Raw genomic sequence first — 23933 nt, 5'->3', positions numbered from 1 at the left:
CCAGGGACCAACGAACCTTTTCCATAAAGGGCCAGGGGGTAAGTCGTTTTGGTTTTCTCGGCTACACAGTTTACTGCCGTAGCTGCCATTGCTACAGAAGCAGCTGGGGACAACAAGTGAAATAACGGCTTCAGCTGTGTTGCAACAGAACTTTATACAAAAACAACATTTGGTAGAGCAGATGAGGCCACTGCTCGTAGTATACAAGGTATCTTGGGAATGACATGCCAGGTGGAAGAAAATGTCCCTGTAAGGCTCATACACACTAAGCAATTCCCCCTTCTAGGGGGAGAAGGTTGAGAAAACTGCACACTGACCGCCCTTTGAGGGTTCCTGAGTTCCAGTTAGGCCCAAATAAGGACTGATGGGATGTGAAAGATGGATCCGTTTTATGCCTAGAACACCAGGCAGTCATACCTCATACCTCAGAGAAGTGATCATATAGTGAACTCAGATAGATCAGCCTCACACCATGTCCCCAAGGACCTGGGGCTCAGGTATCAAGGACACACAGAATGGATTTCTGTATCACAGAGCAAGCCTAGAAGGAACAGAGATGGACTGGGCCCTAAAAGACATGTGGGGCATTGAGAGAGACACTTTCATTGTGATAGGTAAGGGTTTTGTTTATTTGTTTCTTGAGAAAGGGTTTCTCTATGTAGCCTTGGCTGTCCTGGACTCACTTTGTAGACCAGGCTGGCCTCGAACTCACGGAGATCTGCCTGCCTTGGCCTCCTGAGTGCTGGGATTACAGGCACATGCCACTATGCCAGGCTGTAATAGGTAAGTTTTCATGACTGGGGACCAAGATATGTGTTATATAGCATGTATCTTCTGGCAAACTGTTCTAAGCTAGACCATGTCCCCTCTCCTTAGAATCTATGTTAAAATCCTACCCTGCCTGAGTGCCTCAGAATGGTAAACTTCATGGGAAATGGGGTCATCACAGATGCAACTAATTAAGACGAGGTGACAATGAGATACAAGTAAAAGGGATTGCTAAGGCTGATGGTCTACATTTGATCCCTGGAACCCACATGGTAGAAGTAAGAGGACTGACTTCTGCAAGTTATCCTGACCTCCACCCTGGCACATGTACACACAAACATGTAATATATATATATATATATATATATATATATATATATATATATATATGTATATATAATGTTTTTTAATGTAGCCATACATGAAAAACTCTATGAGAGAACAGAAACAGAGATCTTGGCAAAGCTACATTCCAAGGGACACCAGATATTGCCATCCTATCAGCGGAAGCTGGGAGACATGGACCAACCATGCTGATCTTAGACTTCTAGCTTCACAAACTATATAAAAAAAAACCATGTTCTTAAGCTCTGTGGGAATGTGCTGTGGCACCCCAGCAGGCTCTGCTAGAGGCATCATAAGGTCCAGATGACGTAAGAGATCTAGATCCTGAGCCCCAAAAGCAGCATCCATCGCATCCCAGGTGAGCCCGAGCTGCCTCTCCCAAGATCATTGCTCAGGCTCCATCTTCTTCCAGCATAAACTTCCTTTTGGCTTCCCACCTAGCTCCCTGCCCCCTCTTAATGTCTATCTTCACCGAGGCCACTTCCATCCTGCTGCCCTTTCACCTGGACTGCTCATCCTCCTGTTTGGGTCTCTGCTATGCTGTGTAATAGTAATCAGGCTTGAGGAATGGTCAGCTGGGACCCTTCCTCCCCTTCTCTCACAGCCTCCAGCAGAGCCTGGGTTGGATGGACCTCAAGAAACAGCAGATTGAACTCAACTAACTACATAACAAGTGATAAAATGACAAGGGGAGGAAGGAGAAGAGGAGGAGAGATGAAAGGTAGCGAGTGAGATGACAAAGATCACAGAGTGGGAAGAACACACCCAGAACCTCCCTGTATCCACGATACAGGAATCCGTCTCTATATAGACCACTAAAACTGCTGTCAGTAGCTATTTTGAGACATGACATTATTTATGTCAAAGCTTGTCAATTCCTGGATGGTATATTGCAGTTAACTTTGGTCCTCTTCATCCTTTAGGATGGTGGGAGCTAATATTCACTCCGTCCCAAGCACTGTGAAGGATGGTCAAGATCTCGATGGAGCCAGGGTGTAAGAAAAGCCTCATTCACCAAATATCCAGCCTCTGTGCTCTACTGCTGCCTCTGACCACTGAGGTACACTCACAAGCTGATAACAGGTAACATGGCTTTCGGGGATTTTCAAGGATCAGCTTCCATGCTTCTCCCCAACATTTTCCCTTCTAAATGCCTGTCAATTTCCAGGACAGTCAGGGCTACATAGAGAGACCCTGCCTCAAAATAGATAGGTCGATAGATAGATAGATAGATAGATAGATAGATAGATAGATAGATGGATGGGTGCCAGACATCTATGCATTAGGTCATCTAAAAGCAACAGGATCTCCAGAACTTAGAAAGATAAGAGGCATGTCCAGGGAAAGATCCAGGGTCAGAAAAGACCTGCAAAGCCATACATTTTTACCTCCGAGTGCTACACGACATGGAGATATCATTAAGCCATAAACAAAGAAATCAAATACAGGAAACCTGGACGTATCATAGACTCAAACGTCCCATCACACAACACGAAAGAAAACAGAGGAAAATGTCTCTCATTCAAAGGAACAAAATGCATCAGCAGACCCCATCCCTGATGACGCTCGGGTGTTAGACTTAATAGACAAATACTTTAAGACAACTGTCATAAAGATGCTGAAGAGTGAAAGAAAAACAGAGGCAGGAATATGTTGTGTGAACATGAGAAGGAGTTACTAAAAAGAAACAATGATAAGATGAAGAGTTAAAAAACCACAATAACCAGACAAGTTTGGAGCAGATTTTAGTAGATGGAAGAAAAAACCCACAAGCTTGAAGAGACTTTCCTGTGTTGCTATGATAGAGCCCTCTGACCCAGGGCAAGTTGGGGAGGAGTTTACAGGTCAGACGCCATCACGGAGGGAAGTCAGGGTATAATCTGTAACTATGCTCTGAATATTTGTTAGGAGCCCACAGATAGGTGTAGTCCTCATCCTTCATCTAGGAACTTCTCTTTGAGGTAGATGGAGAACGTTACAGAAAAATCACAACAAATCAAAACGCAGAATTGCAGAGCCAGTCCCAGTGGATGCACAGAAGGCTCAGGGAGCATTGCAGAAGAGTGGGCAGAAAGACTGTAAGAGCCAGAGGGTCAGGAAATTTACGGTGAGACTGTATCTTCTAGGAATGTCAGAACTTATACCAATAAAGTCTCACAAACATGACTAATTAAACATGAGCTACACAAGGATAACAACAACAACACATGCCTGTGTGGACAGGGAACGGCCCACAAGGCCTCAACCCTATACAAAGAACTATAGACAACTAAGGAATGCTGGGGAAAATAGTCTCCTTCAGGAAAAAGCAGACCAACCGGTTATCCAATACCAAGTGGTCAGCCACATATGTACAAGTAACATTATATAGACTTAGCATGTTGTATTTCGGAATATGCATGTGTGTACACGTACATATATCTATATAACAACAATTAGTGAAAAAGGAGATCATGAATTTGAAAAGGAGGGGCATATGGAAGGATTTGAAGTAAGGAACAGGAAGGGAGAAATCTTGAAAAATAAAAGAAACAATTTTAAGAGGAGACAAATGTAGGCGAGCGTCTTTCCAATTCCAACGAAATGATACTCAAGAGAGCACGGGAAGAGTCTCCAGTTAAAACAAGCTTGGTCCTCAGCTCTGTTAATTCGAGGTCCTAGAGGGACACCGATGGAAAGCAGACTTTCCTCCCCATCTCCCCTGGCGCATGGTACTAGTGCCTTTGGGCAGCATCCTCCTGCATGCCAGAGGATGGACTCAAGTATAGGCAGATTGCTGTCCTATTCTGCGATGCAGCTCTTCCCCTCTGATACTCACCCTACCTCCCTACAGGGTTCAGTTTGCAGGTCTCCCCCTGGTCTGTGGGCCCCAGTTGGGACCTCTCTGAGGATGCTAACAGAGTCTCAGATCTGGGTGTGTGAGGGGCATCCTCATCCAAGAGAGACACGAAGGCTCTGCCTGAATCTCTGCGTCCTGCATCTCTAAGTGTTCAGGTTGTCTCTCAGTCTATTTCCTACTTACTCTTATCACTTGCTATATAAAGCTGGGGTTCAAAATGTCCACCACAGCTGGGGAAATGGCTTACTGGTTGAAGTGCTTTGCACACAAGCATGAATAATGGAGTCTGGGATCCTAGAACCCATGTAAATGTTGGGTGGGCATGATACCCTGCCTGTAGTTTTAGCCTTAGAAGGCAGAGAGAGGGGTTTTCCCAGAGCAAGCTGGCTAGCAGAAGTATCTATATCAGTGAGCTCTGGGTTTGATTGAGAAATCCTGTCTCGATGAATAATAGCTACAGTGAATAATTCCCAACATCACCCTTGGGTCTCCATATCCATGTACACAAAGGTGAATGCACAGCTACACAGTGCAAATGTTCATACATACATGCACAACACACACACACACACACACACGAAAGTGGAAAAAGAAAAACAAGGTCCATGGCTCAAAAAATGATATAAAACAATTAGAACCATTATTTTGACCAACAGGGGAAAGGGAATACTGACCAACTAGCTACATGGTCAACTACCCTAGTAAAGCCCCACCACATGTGGCAGATCACATGACCCTTACTCTTCATGTTTAGCTCTACAGTATGGTGGCTTCTTAAATTAAGTTTTGCTTTAGTTATGGACAATCAAACATGGTCTAGAAATACAAAATGGGAAATGCCACAAATATATAATTCACAAGTTTTGAATTCCCTCATTATAGCAAATAATGATGATTATTTTATTTATCATTGTTATTAACCTCTTACGGTGCCTAATTTTAAAGTTAAGCTTCTCCTAGGCCTCAATGTATTGGGAGAAGCATAGCATATATAGAGTTTGGCATTATCCATTTCAGCATCCCAGCAGATAAGAGGGGAGGCAACCGCAGAGACTCTCTAGAATGACCAGAACATGGAACGGATGCTCCTATAAGCACAGTGGTTCTGCAACCATTAGAAAAAGGCACCCAGCCAGATGGTGGTGGTGTATGCCTTCACCCCCAGAATGCAGGGAGGCAGAGCCAGGTGGATCTCTGTGAGTTTGAGGCCAGCTTGGTCTACAAAGCAAGACCAGGACAGCCAAGGTTGTTTGTACAGAGAAACCCTGTCTTGAAAAACAAAGAAACAAACACACAAAAAAGAGAGAAACAAAGAAACAAAGAAAGAAAAAGGAACCCTTCATATATAGCACAAGCAGAAAGAGTGGCTGTGGTGAGGGTGTGGCTGGGCAGGGGGGCATGGATGATGACACAGGTGGGACTGAGTTTACCAAGCATCCCACGCTGGGTTGTCTGGATGAAGGCCTGAGCTTTGGGAGATGTTTTGCTGGGTCAGCAAGGGTATGGAGGAGAGGCTGGATCCGCAAGCGGTGGGGGTGAAGCCAAGGGCTGGGACTCCTGTTTACAATGGAGGTCCCTCTGAAGCCATCCAGGGGGAATAAAAACAAAACACATCTAAGAAGACTAAGACAGCAAAAACCCAGCACAACGTGGCAAGGAGGAGGACAGTAAAAATAAGAGTTCATAATAGAAGAGTCATTCCCTTTTGAGAGCAGCTCCTGGGTCCGTATTTCCTTCAGAGAACTAGAAAGCCCAGGCCTGTGGGCTCTACAGCCAGCTCCATGGCTCTGTAGGGCCTGAGACAGGGAAGTGCAAGCAAGTTGAAATTTTATCCTAAAGTAGACAGAAGACAGTCTGAGCAAAAAGTCAGAAGGTCTTGACTGTGCCCTTCAGACGTAGAAACTAAAGATCCTATAGGGGCATGGGTAGGACGACTGTCTACAGGTGTGAGCTGGGGATGGGATATAAACCAACCCAGAACTGCCCATCAATTGTCAAAGGATGGCCTGACAGAGACAGTTTGGCATGAGGGGTTTATAGATGCATCTTTGGGGCTGAGTGGATGGTGATCGCCATGTCAGCAGAAGGACCAGAGTCTGGACCGCCTGCACCTGCATAAATGCTGGGTAGACAAGGCCATCTGCTTGTAATTCCAGCACTTGGGAGGCAGTGACGGGATCTTCAATGGAAGATAGCTACTGAAACTAGTTGAGTTGTTGAGTTCTGGATTTAAGTTAGAGACCCTGTCTACACACATACGAACATACATGCACCTACACACATATAGTCACACATACATATGTAAAATAGATGCATTTCCGATGTCAATCCTCAATGTTTAAACTGTCATCTTTCAGGACCTTCTAAATATTGATACAGTTGAAGCTCAGATAGATATAAACTAAAATGGCTTGAACAGGCCCTGCCCAAGAAAAGGACTTCCAAGGGAAGCATACAAAGATGCTCATCTTAACTGCCGGTGGGTGAAAGCTAGACCCAGGAGATCCTGCCACATGCCTACCAGAATGGCCACAGTGGGGAAAACCAACAGCAGCATGTAGCAGCAAGGAGGCAGAGCAAAAGGAAATCCATGGGCTCATGGCAGCACAGATGAGGCAGGCACTATGCAAAGCTGGCCAGTTGTCATGCGGTCCACACATGCAAGCACCCAGTACCAGCACCTTTGCTTGCACGGTGCTAGCACATGCATGCATGGATGCTGCAATGTGTGTGAGCTGATGGTGGTGAATGGCACTCTACAGGTTTAATTTTCTTTAGGTTTGATTTCATAAGAATGTTTAAAAGTAAGAGAGAATAGGAAGTGAGGTTTTGTGGAGAAACAAGTATAGAGAAAGGTATATTTCATTGACCTCTGATCGTCCCCCAAGCTCCTTATAGTCCCCTACCACGGTAGGCTTCACAGCACCACAAACTGCCCTGAGCATCCACAGAGGAGCAGTAGAGGTAAGGAGGTGGTAGATTAGGCAGTGGCAGGTCTTCCCTTCCTTGGGAGGGATGGGACAAACATATCTATATAGGTTAGGAGAGGAGGATCCGGCTGCTGCCCTTTGTGGCAACAGCAGCTCCAGTGTTCGGGTTTCCTCTGGAACGTATCTAAGCCATGAATATAACTGTTGCTAAGAGCAGACAACTCAATTTTTATTCTGTGAATAACCCACAGAAAATACAGCTCATTAACACCGGAAGCACACAGATGGGACTCACGGGGCGGGGGGGGGGGGGCGGCGGCGTGGGGAGGTGCAAAGCTAAACATAATCATAGAACTCAACTTTGCCCTTTCCTCCAGTGACTTTGTTGTGGCCCTGGTGCACCAGCTTCTCTTCATGTCATCCTACAGGCACTGCGACAGACATAGCTCTTTACACATACGCAACTGAGCCTGTCTGTCTGCCCCCTCCTCCTCCATCACCACGCAGCCAACCAACCAAGAGCAAAATGGTAGCAAAGAATAAACGTAGGAACGCTAGTTTAAAAACATGGATACCCCCACCTACCCACTCATGTACACTGGGAAGTAAAAACACCAATAGCTACAAAAATCAGGACCAGGAAAAAAGGGGTGGGGTGGTGGAGACTCTCTTGCCAGTATCTTTTGGACAGTGAATGGACCAGCTGCAGAATAGAGGGAAGGGGGCCAGGGATGTGCAGAGGAAACCGTGGGGAGAGGTCCATGGGAGTGCTCCAGAGCTGTACGCAGCAGAGAGCTCTGGCCACCTTCTCGAAACACCAGGGCAGTGAGCTGTCTGATTTAAGGAGTGAGACAGAGAGTTTGTTGTTTTGGTCAGAATTTGGCTCAGAGGCCATGATCAGCTGTGCTTTGTAACAGTCACCACATAGGCATTGTGCAAGATCAGGCCCTGCTGCTGCAAGCCCTAAGTGCCTGCTCTGCTGACCCAGTTGCCTCAGGGAACACCAGGGCTGCTGGGGATCTACCTGCCCAAAGGCTGACCTTGTTTCTCTCCTCCTCCCTGGGCTGGCTCCAAGAAGGTGGGATGGACTCTTGCAGAACATTCCTCAAGGAGAGAGGGCGAGTTGCTCCCATTCCCAATAGGAAATGGAGCTGAATGGCCAGAGCAAAAAATCAGACTGATGACCAAGGTGTCAACCTCACAGAGCAAAAACAGGCTGTTTTCTAAGTTGAAATAGGCTAGGCTGGGGTAACATGGTCGGGCTTATTCCCGAGCATTTCTGTCTGTGAGGGTCAGCATTGCAGGAGAAGGGTGGGCTACACTGCCTGGCTTTTTATAGCCTCCAAGAGATGGGACAGGTACGGGAGCTTATTGGCCATCTATTATTCGGCCCAATGGTTTTGATTAATTTTGTGTTTCTTAAGGGGAAAGAGACATTAAGGATGTGTTGTGGAGGCCTGGGAAGGGCACCAAGATTGCTTCTCCTGGTAAAAGAGGCAAGGAGACATCCTAGCATCTTGTATGTGCCACTGCTCTACAGGGAAAGGAAGGGGGAGCCTGTCCTAGGCCTTCCCAGAGCTCCAAGGGCCAATGAGAGCAAAGCAAAAATCAACTGTTGAAACATAAGAGACACAGCAGCTGCAGTGCTAGGAGGGTGCTCGGATAGAGTGAAGCTGAACCCCACTTTAAACAGGGTGGTCAGGGAAGGATCTTCTCTGGGGATAAGATCTACATTGAGATCTAAACAAATGCAAGTTAGGGCTAGGCGCGTAGTGATGAGGGCCCTGGGCTGGAGCAGACAGGATACTTCAAGTTGGAGTAGGATGAATGGTGGCCAGCATGGTCCCCTAACAACATGGACGACCTGGAACATGAGAACGTCACTTCACTCAGATAAAGGGTTGTAGGGGATGCACTTCAGATCTTCAGCTGAGAACATCTCAGACTACACAGACCTGAAACCCAATGGTAAGTGTACTTCCAGGAGAAGAGAAAGGAGAGAGAGCACATTCAAGTGCAGGCAGACGGTAAGCTGAAAAGGACAAAGACTGCCAGAGCCACTGGAAGCCAGAACAAATACAGAAAACACATTCTTTTTCAGGCATTCAAGGAAGAGCCAACCCTATGGATATCCTTGATTTTGGATTTCTGGTTTTTTTTAGAGAAATTATCAAGCCATTGGTTACTATCTACCTGAGCGACCTTGGGCAAGTCATCTGATTGCTATAGGACTCAGCTTTGGATCTGTATAATGGGGTTTAAAAAAAGACGCCTCTCCCACAGAACTGCCTGGCTAATACCCAACGAGCCCACATATTCCACGGCGCCTCAGGGAGCGGACAAATGGTGCTGGTGAGCCCCATTCACCAGACTTGTTATAAACAGCTGTAAGTGAGACAAAGAGGTAACCACGGACACAGGGCTGTGCCCGTGAGCAAGGCGGTAATGGAGGGGACGTGTACAAGAGGGTTGAAGTGAGCGGGGAGGAGAGTGTAGCTTACAAGGGTTGAACCAGGGGTAGAGGGTAGAGGGAATCATGGGAAGGTGGGCAGGGTTTCGTCTGTCTTTGCTTGTTACTGTAAACCCATGCCCAGCATTCTACTCAATGCTTACTGAGGGGGGAAGAGAGGGCAGAGAAGGGAGAGAAGGAAAACCCAGCATCCATTAGAAGAAACAAAGGCTTGGAAGGAACAAGAACAGTAGCCTCCTCTTCCTTTTTACCACCAGTCTGTCCCACAGCCATCGGGCTAGCAGAGATTGGGCAAGAAGGAACACCGCTGTCAAACGCCAACGTCTGTCTGTGCGGCTGTCCTCTCAATTCTCTCAACCGTCGGTGATAAAACATGGGAGCATAAATAAGAGATAAAATTCATATTGGTGGTAGGGCTGGGGGTGAGGGTCTGGCTACCAATAGGGTATGGTGAATACCTGGCTGAGCATGAGGATAAATGAGAAAAAACCTTATAAGCATTTTTCTCCCCCCCCGGGGCCACTGGATCTGGAGGAATGGGACTAGACTCCCAACCCATGAACCCTTACAGCAGGACAAGGCGGGGAGGATATTAGCAACCCAGCCCTAGAAACTGGGGAATCTCAAGGAGAATAGCTTGCAAAACGCCCCCCTGGGTTAGGACAGAGCAGCAAGCAAACAGGTCAAGATGCCGTTAGGATTGTGACAGCCTTGGTGAGAAGCCATAAAGCTCTGGAAAGTCTCCTCTGCACCTTGTCTCCGGTAGGGGGATCTTGCAGGACAAAAGTTCAACAACAGTCTCTTGATAGTATGCCCAGTGCATTTTCCCAGCCCTGGGGACATCATGTGATATGAACAAGTATTGCTGTCACCTGAATACAATCCAACTGCCCAGCATGTCAGGACAGAGGGAACGTGGGACACTTAGCGGCTCTGTGTGGTGTTGACTGGGTACCACCCGATAACAGTTGACATTTGTGATAAGCTAAAAGAGGCCAGGATCCAGCCAAGGCCCATGAGCTCTAATCACAAACACAGCATCCCAGACAGCCTTGTGAACATCATATGAGCCCCTCACAGCCTATGTAGAGCTGCAGCCCAGCTCCATGAAGCAGACAGGACAAGGCTGGCAGCTTCGTCCTGGATCTCCAGCTAGCGATAAGGACCACGTATGAGATGCCAACAACTTCACAGGCATCTCTGCACAAAGTTTTACAACTGTTAGCAGTTGGGAGAAGCAGAAGCTGCCAGGTGCTATAGTGTAAGGAATATGGCTGGCCTGCACCAGTTTTCACATTTGGCTCTTCCTCCTCTTACATGCCAGGGGCTCTAACTGGGGAAACTAAGGCCCAGGGGTCAGGAGGGTCTTCCTTGAGGTTAAACAGCCAATGAATGACCATGACAGCTGATACCCAAACCTAAGCTCTGAATGCAAACCCATACCTCTCCTTTGAAAGTTGAAACTTTTACTTTCAACTGAGCCATGTTAAAAAAAATAAAATAAAAGTAACCTAGTTCCAGTACAGTGTAGGCTACACAGAGAAACCCTGACTCAAAAAACCAAACCAAACTAAAAACGCAAAACTTAACCTATCCTCCATTTCTTACCACTCAGCCAAAGGTGACCCCTTAGAGAGAGGTCATCAGACTTTCCATTAAGAAAGTCATTCCTAAGAGGTTAAACACCAACTGTGTGTCAGACATTCAACTGTATCTTAATTGAAAAAGACATTTTGCATAATGCCAATTGTGACAGCACTACTGAACACTGCGATGTTACTAAACTCCGGTGATCCACTAAACTATGGGTGTCAGCCCTCCTTTTGAAAGATGCTCTCAGCCTTGGTTGGCTCTTGGCATCACCTGGCACAATCACAGCTTCTAGTTGCTCTGGCCCACCCCTGCAATTTAACTGTGCAGCCTGAAAACTGAGAGTTTTTATAAACAAGGCGTCGTTGTGGAAAATCATTTCATGTTTAGACACAATTTACCTCTTGCTCACTCTCCAAACTGATAGGATCCAACTGAGGACATTCAAGAGAGAAAGCAGGTGGTTGAAGGGAACCTTTAAAATTGGGAAAGTTCAGACAAGGAGAAAACCTATGGGGGTGCAGTTATTATAATGTAACATAAAAATCTATTCCCAATTCTTCCAGAGCAAACGCCCTCGGGTGAACAGGAAGGTTCTTGGTGTATCATAGTCCATGAGAAGGAATTTAAAGAGAAAAATATACGAGGTTTTTTTCCCTGTCAAATAGTTCTAGAAAATGAAAAAGTGAGAATGATTTATCTGAACAACGAATCCACCCATAGATAACTTCCAGACATGCGCCCAACTTTCTCCCAAATCTGAAGAAAGTTGAAGGTCAGCCTCCCCTTCTAGAAAGTTTCCAAGCTTCCTGAGAAATGCCCTCAACTAAGTAGGCCACGAGGAAGGCAAGACAGATTGCCATCTAGCTGCCCCAGGGACAAAGCCAAGCAAAGGACAATGGAGCCAGCTTGCCCTGGGACTCCACTGTGTCCCGGTGCTCAGAGAGCGCCCCCTTGCAGTGGGGCATGAGGGGGAACTTACGGGGGGTTGTCACATTTCCTCTGTCGGAACCGTGCTCCTGTCCCACACGTCCGGCTGCACATGCTCCAGGTGCCCCATGGACTCCAGTCCCCGTCCACATGCTCTGGGATGGGTGTCTTGCTCACACACTCCCCAGCCCGGCACCACTGAAACACAGGGAAGGACCACACTCAGCAAAGCCACACACGCCCCAGAGGGCTGATTCCCTCCTGGTGTTGTCAGAATCCATTTTGAAGTTTCCACAGAAGTTGAGTATCTCAGGGTATGCGCGCTTGCTAACTCTCGCCCGGCCTGGTGTGTAATCTCCCTGGGGTTTGGAGCTTGCCACAAACTTACACAGAGACTGTGCTCCACAGGAAATTTCTAAGTTCTCAGGAAAAGGGTTGATCCTCATGGCACGGGAATAGAACTCTCAATAACACATGCGTAGCTCCCTCCAGAAAGCAAGGACTTCAGCATCTGAGGCCAGAACTTCAAGGTTGGGTTTAGTACTTAGAAATGACAGTCGAAGTCAGGTGTGGTGGTGTATGCTTCTAAGCCCAGCATGTGGGAGGCTGAGACAGGACGGGTACCACAAATGTGAGGCGAGCCTGGCCTAGGCAGATGATGAAAGGGAGGGGTTTGCTGTAGGTAGATGCACTTTCCTTCTCTCTGAGGAAAAGAGGACGCCAATCTCTGAGACAGACTTCCCAGACTGTGTGACCCAGGGCCCTCCAAGCACAGCCTCAAAAGAAAGCATCCCTTCCTGCTTTAACTCTTTGAAGGCTTCCCAGGAAGCCAGGCATGGTGGTGAAAGGCCAGAAACCCTAGCATTTGTGAGATGAAGGCCTCGAAGAATCACAAGTTCAAGGCCAGCCTGGGATACACAGTGAGTTCCAGGGCAGCCTGGGTTATATAGATAGCTTCTGTCTCAAGAGGGACAAAAAAGAAGAGGAGAAAAAACTGGAAGATGAGGGTAAGGGGAGGTGGTGGGAGGAGGAAGGAAGTGGGGGGTGGAGGGGGAGCAGGGGGGAGGGACAGAGGTTAGGAGGGAAAGGAGGGGGAGGGTGGAGGAGACAACAAACCCACAAGGATGACTAAGCGGAAGCTGTGTAGCTGCAGGTACTGCCCACTTCTCCTCTTACATCCTCACAGTCTCCCCTTCAGAAGGATCAGGTTGCTGTCTAAACTCTAGCTAGAGTGACCCTCACGAAGGGATGGCAAATGAGCTGGTTTTCCGGTTAACATCCACTCACTTAAAACCTTCTCTTTTCAGAAAATTCACTTGTGTGGCAAAAACAAGTTCACTTTGTAACACATATCAAAGAAACAACTGATTCTTCTGGCTTCGTAAGAAACAAGAGGTAATACAGACACACGTGGGTGCAGTGGGCCCCATGGCATTCCTAGAGTGCCCAGGGTGTCTGAGATGCTCGTGCGTGGAGAGGAGTGCACACTGCCTTCCACAAGGAGAAGTGAGGCTGCCTGCCAGAGGTGCAGGAGGCTGGCGATACCTTGTCAGCTCCACACTCAGTGCCATCCAGGGGAGGGTCCAGCTTGGTCTTGCAGGATGTGTCTCCCTCTACCAGGCACCACAGCCCAGCGCACATCAGATGCTGCAGGACAAAAGAAGCAACCGTGAGTGCCTCTAGAACATTCCCAGATGCGGGTCACAGCCGGGGTCACACAGCCATGGGGAAATCAGCACTCAGATTTGGGATTTAAAACACATGGGGAGAAAGAAGGGTGCCGAGTCTGGAAGTCTAAAATGTTAACTGGCTTATTCAGCTTGGTGGAGTTCTTGCATTTTACTCCTCAGGAAGGCTTGTCTCATGGGACTGAGCTCAGGAGTTCCAAACTCAGGGAATTCTTGGAGGTGCTGTCCAGGAGTGGTCAGTAAATAGGTCCCTCACCCAGCCCATGGGTGAGGCAGATACTCATGGGCTGACACGGAATATAAGACACAGCCTTAGCCCAACTTTAGCAGATGCGGCTCCACGGCCAGGGTCCCGTGAGTATGTTGGGTGGTGTGTGGGGTGGGGGTTTAAGCAGCTATCATGGGGCCAGATAGAGGAGGTCAAAGAGCAGAGGCAGCCTTCTACTCTGCCTGCCTGGTTTCTACCTCTGCTTGAGCTGGGCATAAATTATCACAGTATTTTACCTAGAAAAATTTGGGCTGCCCATAGAGGATTAAGGCAATTCTACTAAAACAGGAATAGGCATGTGAAAGGACAGACTCCTGGCTGTATTAATGAGACATTTGGATGTTGACAAAATGTTCAGAATGAGACAAATGATCAAAATTGCCTAGGCCGGCGTGGCTGCTCTTCCCCAGAGAACACGTGAGCAGACAGGACCATCAACTATAAGAGATGGGGGCTGGCTGAGCCTGTCCCACTGGGAGAGGGATTCTGGGCTGTGTTGTACATGTTCTGCTTAGGGGTCCTAGCGGTCCAGTCTGTTGCCCAAGGCCGTCGATGAGTTACACCCATCAGTGCACCTTTCTGCACGTCTCTCCCTGCAGATGGCCCCTCACAGTATTTCCTGGGATTGCTTCCCACATAAACTACTTGCACCCAAATCCTCACCATGATCATGGCCTGAAAATTGGAAACAGATGTTCCTACGGCGCTTTTAAAGACACAGCGTTTCCAGGATGCCAAACCCAATTCAGGCTAAGATGCTTGAGTTGGAATGGGGAGACCTTACCCTCCACCGTGTGACCAGTGAGTGGATAGCTGGTGCCCTTCAGGCAGCGTGAGGGACCCCTGCGGCATGGCACAGTGAGGTGGCAGTGAATTTTGCAAAGGGTGTGCTGTGCTCAGTTTAGACGCTGTTCTAAGACGTCTCAAACATCTGCACTGAACAGATGTGCAGCCGTGCCGTCTGAAGTAAAGAAATGTGTGGAGATTTGGAGGGACAAAAAATAATGTGGGAAGGAAGGAAAACAGTGGTGCATGGGACTCTTACGACAAGCGAGGAAAAGCTCACTGTTCCTTTCTCACTTTTCAAGTATGTGGGAGCTGGTGTGAGCCTTCAAACGAGTCAGTGACTGAAGTGGAATGCTGCACATGTGGGTCCAGGAAAGCCTACCGGGTCTCATAACTGTTTACCGCTCCATGGAACGGGAAAAAGACAAGAGCCCGAGCGCAGCACAGCTGCTCCCATAAAGATGACTGCACCTCATTAAATGTTTGATTCCTTGCACTTTCACCTAAGAGTCCTCGCAGAGTGTTGCAGCGATGGTTCAGACACATGGTCATGAGGCAAGGCAGACCCAGGAGTGCAATTAGGGGGCAGGAGTGCTTGGGATCAGGGGAAATAATAGCCGCATTAGGAGAGAGGAAGGAGGTGGGGTGAACTGTTTACTGTGCACTTTATGGACAGGGCTTTCTCATGAAACTTCACTAATTATCAAAGTGGAAGAGTGGGCGGTTGGACGGAGCCTTCTTAAGCAGGACATGAAAGTCCTCACAATAAAGGAGAAAACAAAACAAAACAAATGAATTATATTCCATTAGAATGAAGAGTTTTTGTTTATTAAAAGGCAAGTATAAGACTATCAGAGAAGGTGTTTGCAATAGATGGGGGAGGTATCTGCAATTCATATAACCAACAAAGTGTATCTAGCACCTAAAGAGAGAGAGAGAAAGAGAGAGAGAGAGAGAGAGAGAGAGAGAGAGAGAGAGAGAGAGAGAGAGAGGAGGAAAATAACAAGCCAAAACTATGTATCAAATAAGGAAAAAAGACCTAGTGGAAAAATGAGCAGAAGACATGAGTATTTCATAAGATGATATTTAGATGGCAATTAAGCATATGAAAATATGCCCAAGTCTCTTCAACCATCCGGCAAAGGAAAATTAAGACCATCTTTAGACACATGTACATACACTGAGAAAGATGGAGAAGTCCAAGTCTTGACAATGATATAGCCAAACAGGAACTGCTTTGTATTGATGTTAATATTTGGACTTCCTGAACAACTTTGGAAAATTATTCATCAGTATTTGTTACAGGCTTTGCACACTGTTGTTTATCTAATTCCACCCTCAGGAATACGCTGGAAAGAAATCTGAATATATGTCCTATGTCGATGTCAGGAACGCTCATTTGCAATATGATTTGTGTTATATTATGAAGGTAGAAATGACCCAAAGGCATTAACATCAGAGCAGAGGGATCATGGTTAGAACAGGTGAATATGGGGGAATTTCATTTGCATACATTTCAAGCGCAGGCCAAAAAACAAAACAAAACAACCTCTCCGGTGGCTTTGGGTTTTGTCTTTAAAAGGGGGAGTTAAGTACAAAGGAGCCTTTAGGATGGCAGCCTTGGACCACGCATGGCCGCTGGCAGGGACCTCTCCAGGATGGTTTTTCAGGCATGCTTTCTTATATTTGGTGTCGCTGTTTTCTGCTGCATCATCTCTTGCCCTCACTCCCCACCCCCCCCCCCCAACCCCACTCTCCAGGCATTTTCAGGTACCTATTAGCTAAACCTTGTGGCAGTATATCTGTAAGAACCTACACAGAGGTGCTGGTTCCTCTGAGGTATTTGATAGTCTGTACTTTCTCTTCTTTTCCTTGGTATGTCCGTAGGAGTCAGTGCCTAAGCTGTTAACAGTTCTGTAGCCTGAGCTGTTACCATCGTCTTGTGGGTGGTGCTGGACACTTCAGAGAGCCTCTTTATCGTGACTGCACGGAGGCGGAGGCAGTGGGTGAAGTCACTGTTTTCCAAGTTCATCTTTGCAGATGACCATGTCCACCATTTTTCCTCGTCCCTGACTCACTTCTAATCCACAGAACCCAGCACAAATGGCAAGGATGCGACATCATGATTAGCTCAAAAACCACTATGATCTCTGTGTTCCATAAAGGCTCTCTGAATGGCTTTCTTGGCTTGCCTTCTTTGGTCAAGCTGGCTGCCATGTTGGAAAAGGCCATGTTGCAATGAAATGAGCCCAGCCTGACAAACTAGACAGCGTGACACTTCAGCCTTTGCTCTAACAACCTACGAAGAGCAGAGGAGTTCTCACAACCCCTGAATGAGCCAGTGAGCCTGGCAACAAACATTTCCCTAGATGAGCTTAAAATGAGAATGCAGACCAGACCTAGACCCTCACCATAACTGTGTAAGATGGAGACGTAGGATGCCTGGCTGCACCTTGCCTTTATCCCTAACCCTTAGAGCCTAAATGATAAAAAAATAGGTTTTAAATGACCATAGTTTGCGGTACGTTGTTAAGAAACAACAGTGAACTAACACTGATACACTTTTCCAAACATCAAAGACAAGAGATTTAAAACAAAAGTCTAGAGAACAAAACCATGGAGGATTCAGTGTGTATACAACGTGTGACAGAAGAGTCACTGGAAATAGTGACAATCCTCTACGAAAAGAACACTAACAGAAAATCAAGGGGGAAAAAAAACAGATCTTAGGACCAGAATCATCTGACATAGAACAAATGAGCTAACCTTGCCTACTAAGATAAACCCTTCATATCAGGTCACGGCTAAAGCTCTATTATATGCTGTGTACAAGCACTTGATGTGGTTTAGAAGCCAAAATAAAAGTGGACAGCAATTCTAATGTCAGTCAAACTTGAAGCTAGAACCTGAAGCTGAAATAACATACAGAAATGTGACCCTCAAAGGTCATCTAGCACCTGTGTCACAAATAGTAAAGAACAGTAAATCCTATTAAACAAAACTGACTTGGGATATAAGAGGAAACATCAAAAAGGTGTTAGGATAGAAAACAGTCATGTAATGATACAAGAGACACAACTAACACAACAGGATAGCAGTGATAGAGCCCCAGTTCTTAAAATAAGTACATCAAGACACATCTGTAATGGGTCATGGAATAGTCATAGAAAGTAGCCCCAGTAAGGTTCAAGGTCCACCTTGGCTACAGAGTGAGTTCAAGGCCAGCCTGGGCAACTTAATAAACCCCTGTTCTGTAAAGTGAAAAGGGACAGTGGACAGAGCACTTGCTTAGTATGTGCAGCACTCTGCTTCAGCGGTCAGCCCTGCGAACACAACACTACCACCAAGAAGAGCAAAACAACAGAGATAAAGGAGGCAGAAGAACCACGGAGCCTTCTCCGTCAGACAACTGAACCAGAAAGACTGTTTACTAAATTCTTCAAGGAAAAGGGAAGAAGACACACAAAGATGAAGGAAGGGGATAATTAAAATGCATGCAGACACCACCTGACTCATGTTATATATGAAGCCCATGGGGTTTCTGTAAACGTCTAAAATGACAGCACTGTTGTTTGCCAGTGAGCCTGTCTATAGGGTGGAGAGATAGCGCAGCGGGTAGAGTGCTAGCCCAGCAAACATGGTGACCTGATTTCAGATCCCCAGAACCCACGCTGACTGTAATCTCAGCACTCGGGAGGCAGATCTGGGGGGACTCCTGGGCTTGCTGGCCAGCCAGTCAAGCTGAATCAAGGAAATCTGGGTTCAGTGAGAGACCTTGTCTCAAAAAATAAGATAAGGCCATGCATGAGGTATCACACCTTTAATCTCAGCACTCAGAAGGTAGAGGCAGGAGGATGTCTGTGAGTTCAGCCTAGTCTACACAGCAACCTCTAGTTCAGCCAAGGTTACATACTGAGACCTGTCTCAAACAACAACAACAACAACAATGTGGTGACTGACTGAGGCTGAACCTGACATTGGCCTCTGGCCTCACACATTGTAATGGTTAATACTGATGACCAATTTAGCAGCACACACAGTGAGGGCTTAGCTAGCTTAGGCTTGCTTCCTCCATACTTGTGAGGGATCCTCATACTTGTGATGAGCTTAAGGGGGCAGCGCTCTTCCTGGGTTTGAGTAATGCACTGCCTATAAGAGAAAGGTACCTGAGAAACAGGACTTCTTGTGCTTCAAATCCTGGTGGATGCATTGTCAGGACAGCCAGTTCCCTCCAACTGTAAGATGGACCTCATACTTCCCCGCTTATGTGGTTTATCATCAGAGATTTTGTCACAACAATAAGCAAACCAATCCATTCATTCATTCATTCATTCATTCATTCATTCTCTCTCTCTCTCTCTCTCTCTCTCTCTCTCTCTCTCTCTCCCTCTCCCTCTCTCCCTCTGCCCCTCTCTCCTTCTGTCCATCCCTCCCTCCAGACTGAGTGATGGAGGAGACCTAGAAAGGCACTACGGGGCAAGTGTTTCTCACAGGGACCTTCTATTTAGCTCCCTAGGAGTAGCTAGCATCAACATCTTTAAAGTGTTTAAGAACACAAGAAGGAAAGACATTCCCCCTATTTAAAAAATACTAACTAATGTAACACTAACACCAAACAAAACAAGCATAAGGAAAAACTCCTACTAACCTTATTTGTGAATAATTGTTGCAAAGATCCAAGTAGGATTTACTATTACATTTGAAGGAATTATACCGACAGCAAGTAAAATTTACTCCAGAATTCAGAGTTGTGTTGGAATATATGCTAATAAAATTCACCCTATTACTAACTCAAAAGTGAGATGCTGTGCCTAGAAAGATAGCTCAGAAGTTAGGAACACTGGCTGCTCTTGACGAGGTCCTGGGTTTGGTTCACATGATAGCTCGCTACAACCTGTAACTTCAGTTCTATGGGATCCGGTCTCTACGGATACCAGGCATGAACATGACACATATGACATACATGCAGGCAAAACACTCATGCACATAAAACTTTAGTTTTTATTTATAAGTGCAATAATTAAAAAAAATAAGTTATTTGTTCTCTCCATGGATAATAAAAAGACATTTAATAAAATTCTATTGTGATTCTTATTAAATGCCTAATAAAATTTAAACAAATGTATGCTTTTTAAACTTAATAAATACCCATCTCATGAGGGGATATTAGAAGCATCTGCCTCAATGTCGAGAAGAACAGGAAAGCCAATTGTTATTTACATCAGAGAGGAAATTATTGGGTGAGCAAAGGGAATCAGGTAACTAGAAAATGAGACTATTCACCCAGAGTATGCTCAGTATTCAGGCAGTTCACTCAGCAAGATGGCTGTGCCCAATTATAATACAAGACATCATCAATTCAGCCACATAATGGAAAAAAGACCTCGCTTTAAAAGGAACAGAAGTATTTTGTAGAAGTAAATGTAAGAGGGAATATGTAAGCTTTATACAGAGACAAATTACAAGTTTTCCCCTGGGTGGGTTGGGAAGACATCTTGAAATCATGTAGAAGGACATCATGTTACTGTAGGATGGTGCCGAGCTACGCACAAGAACATACTTTCCTCCGAGTTAATTTACAAAAGAATGCATTTGAATTTAACATAATCACACAATCTTGAGCTAAATGAGAATATTCTGAAGGCCGCATGGGAACCCAAACAAGGGATAATTCACCAGCGAAACTGTAGAAAAGCATATGTTCAGGGTACTAAGATGCTTTATGGAGCTACGGTCATGTAAACAGTAAGTACATGGTGTGATTAGTGGGACAGAGGGGAAATTCAGAAGTAAAGACTAAGGCATGGGGTCTGGAGAGACAGCCCAGTGGGTAAGAGCACTTCCTGTTCTGCACAGGACCTGGGTTCGATTCCCAGCCCCCAAGTCCAGGGATTCCCACACTTTCTCTTGGCTTCCTCATCCAACTGCACTCATGTATGCACACACAGCTCAGGCACACACACACATAAAACGATGTTCTGTTAAGGACGTTAACAGAAAAGTAAATTCATAAAAGTAAAAGAAGAAGCCACAAAAATAAAGTTATTTATAGTTTAGGAATGAAGAGACCATTTGGGCGATGGAGCAAGTCTCATGATTTTTGGAAAAGAGATATTTTACTTCACACACATGTGCAAAGAACACTATACACACAGACACACGGACACACACACATATACTCAGTGATACAATGTAACAAAACTGAAAAAACAAACAAAAAAACCAGTCGATAGAAAACAGAACACTGGTTCTTCAGTATATGGATAAATACACAAGCTCATTAACATAATAAATGCAGTTTCACCTGCAATAGACTCATTTTCCAAATACTCAGGATGAGAAAAGATAAAAGATGGAGTGTCAGGGCTAGAGATATGGCTCAGTGGTTAAGAGCAATTGCTCCCCTCCAGAGGACCCAGGCTCAATCCCCAGCACCCACGTGGCAGCTCATAACTGTCTGTAACTACAGTGCCAAGGGATCCAGCACCCTCAGACAGCCATGCATGCAGGCAAAACACCAATGCACATAAAATATAAATAAGTAAATAAATATTAAAAAAAATAAGGTGAGGTTAAGGGTGTAGGAGAGGGAGGTACTCTCCCACACTGCTTACATAAGTGTGCAAATTTAAGCCTCTTTGGAAATGAACTGTGCAAGATCTGTGAGTGGTGGGTGCTCTTGGTGTTATATAAAATTCAAAGATAAGCAAAATCAGCCTAAGGAGGCATAGTGTACTATAGTGTTTACAATGGTGGTCACTCTAAGGGGGAGGGAATAAAAATGAGTGACAAGGGTTATTCTGGATGACCCAGCATGCCCTGCTTCCTGATGTGCTGCCATACTTGTACACGTATAGTGAAAAACCAATGTAACTGCACTTACAATCTATGTACTTTTCTGTGTGTCTCCTGTTGTTTCCTAGGGAAATACAGCTACAGAATTTATGTGTGTGTGAAATGCCCTTTGATGCACTTCCAGGCCTTTATCTTGTGGATCTACGGTTCTCAGTCAGGGGCAGTAGAGCACTGCAAAGGGCATTTGGTGGTATTTGAAGACACAGCTTTCAGTTGCCACAACTCAGTCAGGAGGAGTCGCCACTCCTCAGCACAGTGAGTATATGCCGGGGATTCTGCTAAACCCCTAAGGGGTACAAATGGTCTCCTTTCCACAAAGGACTACCAAGCTCAATGTGTCAATAGTGCCTAGGCTGGGAAACCCTGCTACAGATACATCTCACTCTAACGAAGATGCAAGAAAGGCCCAGTTCATGAAGTAACTGGCGGGTATTCTGGAGATCAGGGGCATCGGGCACAGCAGGGAGAGGCTGCAGAAGTGCCACAGGTGGGAGGTGCTGAGGGAGACAGAAGAGTAAATGTAAATCAGGGTCCTGGCTGCACCAGGGTTTGGAGAAAGGGCAGTGAGTAGTGAAATGGACAAAATCCAAGCGTCTCCTAGACTCTAACAAGCTAGTTTCTCAACATTGTGAGGCAGATAGTCACTATCCCATGGTACGGACAAGGGAGCAGAGCTAACTCACCAATATACACTGCAAATCCTGTACCAACCCCCAAACCCACGGCACCTGCTATAGGTTGTATCACGTCTCTATTAGTCTCCAATTTCCCCTTCCCATTTCTTCCCAAGAACTCAGTCTATGAGCTACGCAAAGGCACTCAGCATCCTGTTTTATCATAGGCTGTTCCCTCTGCCTGCAAAGCCCCATAGAGGTGGAAGATCCCTTATCCAAAATGCCTGGGACCAGAAGTATTTCAGAGTGTGGATGTTTTATGGTGAGGGGGTGTTCTCTGCAGAGAATTTGCTGGTTGGACATTCCTAACTCAGGGACCCATATTCAAAAAATGCTCCAAATTTGGGATTTGGTGTGGCTGCGGTACCAGAAAGGGTTAAGGATGCCCCAGCCTTGGATGTAACCGTTGCTGAGCAGCGTGTTCTCTGTCTTCAATGAAAACATGGTGGTCTTGGATAGGCCCAGGCATACAGAGGAGGATGCTAAGGCCTGGTCAGTACCTGGGAGGGACTCTTGAACAGCAGCAGGAAGGGCTTGGTTCCTACAAACAACAAGAAAATGAAACCGCTCCAACTTCTCTGACATTGCTGTGCCACCTCAAAGACCATGTTTAAAGTCTGGTAAAGGGTACATCCCAGTTCTGTGCACAGTTCCTGCTGGTACTGTGTAGAAACCCAGCCAGCACTACACTTCCGTCCTTGGCCCTAGGAAAACACGAGGCAGGTGTCAAGGACCCCTTGCTCATGTACACAAGCCTTTCCCACTTTTCTCCAACTGGTGGTGGCTCTTCCAAGGACTTGGGTTTTGACTGTGATTCACTTTTTGCCTCTTTTCTCACTGGGAACCCACTGTGGGCTGAGAGGGCAGCTAGCACTCTGAGCGATTCCTGAGGGGACCGTTATGTAAACTCCCTCAAAGAATGTGTTGCTGATAACACAAGCCAAAGGCAGATAACATGCCAAGAGCTGGGTGAAACAGTGACGGATCCAAATTTCCCACAAATACTGCTGCAGTTTGAAGTCTTCCCAGCGTCCAGCACGCCGGCACTGCACATGGACTGTTTCCTATATCCAGGGTGTGGTCGCTCCTTCCCTGTTCCCGAGGGTGGTGGAGATGCTCACCTGACCGGGACTGAGTGTTTTGGGGGTGAGGATGGGGTCTGGGACCAGGGCGCTCAGCTGGCAAGGGGACAAGGAATGAAAGACAACACACAGCTTGGATCGTCTGGAGAGCTCTCTGAGAAGGCTGTCTACTGTAAGCTTTCAAACACTTCTGGAAAATTCGGGCCAACTTCTGCCAAAGTCCAGCAGCTTCGGGAGGCTGCAGATGCTGGAGCTGAGACCCAACTAAGACAGGCAAGGCAGCTTGCAGCCGGGCGTCTAGCTGCACATTTGCAGCACGCCCCTGTCTGAGAGGGGCAGGGCTAGGCAGGCTCTTGGACTCTGCCAACCTCCTTCTCTGGCCAGGTCCACTGGCACTGGAGGGACAGATTTTATTTAGACCAGTAGTTTCCAACCCAGGCTGACTGTAAGAATCCTGGAGTCTCAGAGCTATAGGAAAAGACAGAGACCTGAAATCCATGCCATGCCGGTCTCCCTGAGAAAGGGTAGGATGGACTTGTAGCAGGATGCAGATGCTTCTGCCACTCTCTGGAGGAGCCTCTAACACAGATCCCGGTTGAGATATGACTGACATCAGAGAAGTGAACCTTGCTGTCATGTGGAATTGGAATACCCGGGCTTCCTGGCTATGCAGCGATCTTTGCCCAGGCTCCAGGCCCCTCTCAGCAG

At 46.5% G+C, this 23933-nt stretch overlaps 1 protein-coding gene across 2 annotated transcripts in view; it reads right to left on the bottom strand.

The window, feature by feature from the left end:
* The window catches only part of ADAMTS17 (ADAM metallopeptidase with thrombospondin type 1 motif 17), a 290517-nt gene that overhangs the window by 103807 nt on the left and 162777 nt on the right, over nucleotides 1-23933 (bottom strand). For both annotated transcript variants that reach the window (XM_084773343.1, XM_084773344.1), the window contains exons 11-12: nucleotides 13418-13519; nucleotides 11925-12070 (exon numbers count right to left, since the gene is read on the bottom strand). In XM_084773343.1, coding sequence (XP_084629469.1) covers nucleotides 11925-12070; nucleotides 13418-13519 — 248 coding nt within the window. The remainder of the gene's footprint in view (nucleotides 1-11924; nucleotides 12071-13417; nucleotides 13520-23933) is intronic.

The sequence above is a fragment of the Acomys minous genome (assembly GCF_964271855.1).
Source record: "Acomys minous genome assembly, chromosome: 2".
NCBI lineage: Eukaryota > Metazoa > Chordata > Mammalia > Rodentia > Muridae > Acomys > Acomys minous.
Note: the sequence above shows the minus strand (reverse complement) of the source record. Positions and strands in the feature narration are given on the sequence as shown.